The following is a 5000-nucleotide window of genomic DNA, read 5'->3' as shown; positions in this document are numbered from 1 at the left end:
ACCAGCCGGGCACCGCAGACAGAGAGGCGTCACCATAAAATACACACACACACACACACACACACACACACACACACACACACACACACACACACACACACACACACACACACACACACCCCCCCCCGCTCCAGAGGGTAAGTGAGTTGTCTGGGTCCGTTCTAGTCTATGATGACACTGGGTGGACACTAGCTGGGGCGGCAGGGTAGCCTGGTGGTTAGAGTGTAGAGGAGGTAGGTAACCTAGTGGTTAGAGTGTAGAGGAGGTAGGTAGCCTAGTGGTTAGAGTGTAGAGGAGGCAGGTAGTCTAGTGGTTAGAGTGTAGAGGAGGCAGGTAGACTAGTGGTTAGAGTGTAGAGGAGGTAGGTAGTCTAGTGGTTAGAGTGTAGAGGAGGCAGGTAGCCTAGTGGTTAGAGTGTAGAGGAGGCAGGTAGCCTAGTGGTTAGAGTATAGAGGAGGCAGGTAGTCTAGTGGTTAGAGTGTAGAGGAGGCAGGTAGCCTAGTGGTTAGAGTGTAGAGGAGGCAGGTAGACTAGTGGTTAGAGGAGGCAGGTAGCCTACCAGTTAACCCACTGTTCCTAGACCAGTTAACCCACTGTTCCTAGACCAGTTAACCCGCTGTTCCTAGACCAGTTAACCCACTGTTCCTAGACCAGTTAACCCACTGTTCCTAGACCAGTTAACCCACTGTTCCTAGACCAGTTAACCCACTGTTCCTCTGTTCCTAGACCAGTTAACCCACTGTTCCTAGACCAGTTAATCCCACTGTTCCTAGACCAGTTAACCCACTGTTCCTAGACCAGTTAACCCACTTTTCCCCGGTAGGACGTCATTGTAAATAAGAATTTGTTCTTAACTAACTTGCCTAGTGAAATAAAGGTAAAAAAATATATATATTAAATAAATATACTATACACATCCTGAATGACTTCTAGTAACGTGTGATTTAAAACATGGCTACTGATTGATCAACTCAATACATATCGATAGATATCAACCTGAATATGAATCTCTTTCCTGTTGTCTCACCTCCGTCCTCCCCTCTTTTAATCAAAACGTCAGGTGATCTATTCTCTGAACACCAAGAACGAAGAGCAGGAGGCGGCCCTTCAGGCCGTCAGCCACGCCCACCAGGAAGAGCTGAGGCGGATTACCACGGGGACGTGTACCGAGGGGAGGAGTCGGTAGTGCTTAGGACACGCCTCTCAGAGCTGCAGGAAACTCTAGCTCAGGTACCCCGTCTGTCCGTCCAACATGCCCGTCTGTTAACCAGTCTGTTCCACCACAGGTTAATTAACTCTGTGTGTCTCTACACCTCCAGGTTCAGGTAGACTTTGAGAGCTACCGTGTCCAGGCAGAGGAGAGGGATCGTGGGGTAGAGGCAGAGCTTAAGAGGGACTATGAGGAAAAGCTCCAGGCTCTGGGGCTGGAGAGACAGGAGACCCAGGCCCAACTCAACACGGCCCACGACGAGAGTCTCCGACTGGGGAGAGAACTGGAGACGGCTGGGGAGTCTGTGCAGTGCCTGGAGGTTCAATGTGACGAACTACGGAGGAAAGGAGAAGAGGAGCGAGGGAAAGGGAAGGAGGAGGAGACGGAGAGAATGCGACTCCTCTCGGAGGAGGTGAAGACTCTGAGGAAAGGGAAGGAGCAAGCAGAGGAAGAGAGGGAGAGAGCAGTGAGAGAGGAGAGGGAGAAGTGGGAGACGAGGATGAAGGAGGTGACAGAGGAGAAGGAGGAGTTGAAGAGGAGCATGGAGGAGGCGCGCAGGGAGGAGAGACGGCAGTGGGAGGAGAGAGAGGAGGAGGAGAAGAGAGGGATGAGTACAGTACTGAGAGAGAGAGTGAGGAAGGCGGAGGGAGAGATGGAGGGCAGTCTGCAGCGACTCAACGAGAGCAAGAGACAGGCTGCCAAACTACAGGGCAGAATACAGGTACTCACCCTAACAGAATACAGGTACTCACCCGAACAGAATACAGGTACTCAGCCTAACAGAATACAGGTACTCACCATAACAGAATACAGGTACTCACCCTAACAGAATACAGGTACTCACCATAACAGAATACAGGTACTCAGCCTAACAGAATACAGGTACTCAGCCTAACAGAATACAGGTACTCACCCTAACAGAATACAGGTACTCACCCTAACAGAATACAGGTACTCACCCTAACAGAATACAGGTACTCACCCTAACAGAATACAGGTACTCAGCCTAACAGAATACAGGTACTCACCCTAACAGAATACAGGTACTCAGCCTAACAGAATACAGGTACTCACCCTAACAGAATACAGGTACTCAGCCTAACAGAATACAGGTACTCACCCTAACAGAATACAGGTACTCAGCCTAACAGAATACAGGTACTCACCCTAACAGAATACAGGTACTCACCCTAACAGGGCAGAATACAGGTACTCACCCTAACAGGACAGAATACAGGTACTCACCCTAACAGAATACAGGTACTCAGCCTAACAGAATACAGGTACTCACCCTAACAGAATACAGGTACTCACCCTAACAGAATACAGGTACTCACCCTAACAGAATACAGGTACTCACCCTAACAGGACAGAATACAGGTACTCACCCAAACAGAATACAGGTACTCACCCTAACAGAATACAGGTACTCACCCTAACAGAATATAGGTGCTCACCCTAACAGAACAGAATACAGGTACTCACCCTAACAGAATACAGGTACTCACCCTAACAGGACAGAATACAGGTACTCACCCTAACAGGACAGAATACAGGTACTCACCCTAACAGGACAGAATACAGGTACTCACCCTAACAGGACAGAATACAGGTACTCACCCTAACAGAATACAGGTACTCACCCTAACAGAATACAGGTACTCACCCAAACAGAATACAGGTACTCACCCTAACAGAATACAGGTACTCACCCTAACAGAATACAGGTACTCACCCTAACAGAATACAGGTACTCACCCTAACAGAATACAGGTACTCACCCTAACAGAATACAGGTACTCACCCAAACAGAATACAGGTACTCACCCTGAGGACAGAATACAGGTACTCACCCTAACAGAATACAGGTACTCACCATAACAGGACAGAATACAGGTACTCACCCTAACCCTAACAGAATACAGGTACTCACCCTAACAGGACAGAATACAGGTACTCACCCTAATAGGACAGAATACAGGTACTCACCCAAACAGAATACAGGTACTCACCCTAACAGGACAGAATACAGATACTCACCATAACAGGACAGAATACAGGTACTCACCCTAACAGGACAGAATACAGGTACTCACCCTAACAGAATACAGGTACTCACCCTAACAGAATACAGGTACTCACCCTAACCCTAACAGGACAGAATACAGGTACTCACCCTAACAGGACAGAATACAGGTACTCACCCTAACAGGACAGAATACAGGTACTCACCCTAACAGAATACAGGTACTCACCCTAACAGAATACAGGTACTCACCCTAACAGAATACAGGTACTCACCCAAACAGAATACAGGTACTCACCCTAACAGAATACAGGTACTCACCCTAACAGAATACAGGTACTCACCCTAACAGAATACAGGTACTCACCCTAACAGGACAGAATACAGGTACTCACCCTAACAGGACAGAATACAGGTACTCACCCTAACAGGACAGAATACAGGTACTCGCCCTAACAGGACAGAATACAGGTACTCACCCAAACAGGACAGAATACAGGTACTCACCCTAACAGGACAGAATACAGGTACTCACCCTAACAGGACAGAATACAGGTACTCACCCTAACAGGACAGAATACAGGTACTCACCCTAACAGGACAGAATACAAGGTACTCACCCTAACAGGACAGAATACAGGTACTCACCCTAACAGGACAGAATACAGGTACTCACCCTAACAGGACAGAATACAGGTACTCACCCTAACCCTAACAGGACAGAATACAGGTACTCACCCAAACAGGACAGAATACAGGTACTCACCCTAACAGGACAGAATACAGGTACTCACCCTAACAGGACAGAATACAGGTACTCACCCTAACAGAATACAGGTACTCACCCTAACAGGACAGAATACAGGTACTCACCCTAACAGGACAGAATACAGGTACTCACCCTAACAGAATACAGGTACTCACCCTAACAGGACAGAATACAGGTACTCACCCAAACAGGACAGAATACAGGTACTCACCCTAACAGAATACAGGTACTCACCCAAACAGGACAGAATACAGGTACTCACCCTAACAGGACAGAATACAGGTACTCACCCTAACAGGACAGAATACAGGTACTCACCCTAACAGGACAGAATACAGGTACTCACCCAAACAGGACAGAATACAGGTACTCACCCTAACAGAATACAGGTACTCACCCAAACAGGACAGAATACAGGTACTCACCCTAACAGGACAGAATACAGGTACTCACCCTAACAGGACAGAATACAGGTACTCACCCTAACAGAATACAGGTACTCACCCTAACAGAATACAGGTACTCACCCTAACAGGACAGAATACAGGTACTCACCCTAACAGGACAGAATACAGGTACTCACCCTAACAGAATACAGGTACTCACCCTAACAAGACATAATACAGGTACTCACCCTAACAGGACAGAATACAGGTACTCACCCTAACAGGACAGAATACAAGGTACTCACACTGTGGTTTTACTATCATTTTGGGGAACAAAAACATTTATTCCCATTCAAAATCATTTTTCCCCTGACCCGTAATCCTAACCCTAACCCCAAACCCTAAAACGAAACATAAACCAAACCCCTAACTGTGTGAACCTCACCCTGCTACTTCCTGTTTCCCTGTGTGAACCTTATCGTGCAAATTTCCTCTATTTACCAAATCACGAGAGCAAACGACACACAAGTCAGAGTTATCACAAAGTCCATCTTTAATTATATGAGCTCCATCACAACCCTGTGACTCTCAGATCAATTCAGTATCTAT

At 47.2% G+C, this 5000-nt stretch overlaps 1 protein-coding gene across 1 annotated transcript in view; it reads left to right on the top strand.

Moving 5' to 3' along the window:
• The window catches only part of LOC135507236 (protein FAM184B-like), a 39892-nt gene that overhangs the window by 3963 nt on the left and 30929 nt on the right, over positions 1 to 5000 (top strand). The window contains 3 exon segments of the mRNA XM_064926832.1: positions 1061 to 1174; positions 1177 to 1230; positions 1320 to 1931. Coding sequence (XP_064782904.1) covers positions 1061 to 1174; positions 1177 to 1230; positions 1320 to 1931 — 780 coding nt within the window.

This window comes from Oncorhynchus masou, chromosome 20 (assembly GCF_036934945.1).
Source record: "Oncorhynchus masou masou isolate Uvic2021 chromosome 20, UVic_Omas_1.1, whole genome shotgun sequence".
NCBI lineage: Eukaryota > Metazoa > Chordata > Actinopteri > Salmoniformes > Salmonidae > Oncorhynchus > Oncorhynchus masou.
Note: the sequence above shows the minus strand (reverse complement) of the source record. Positions and strands in the feature narration are given on the sequence as shown.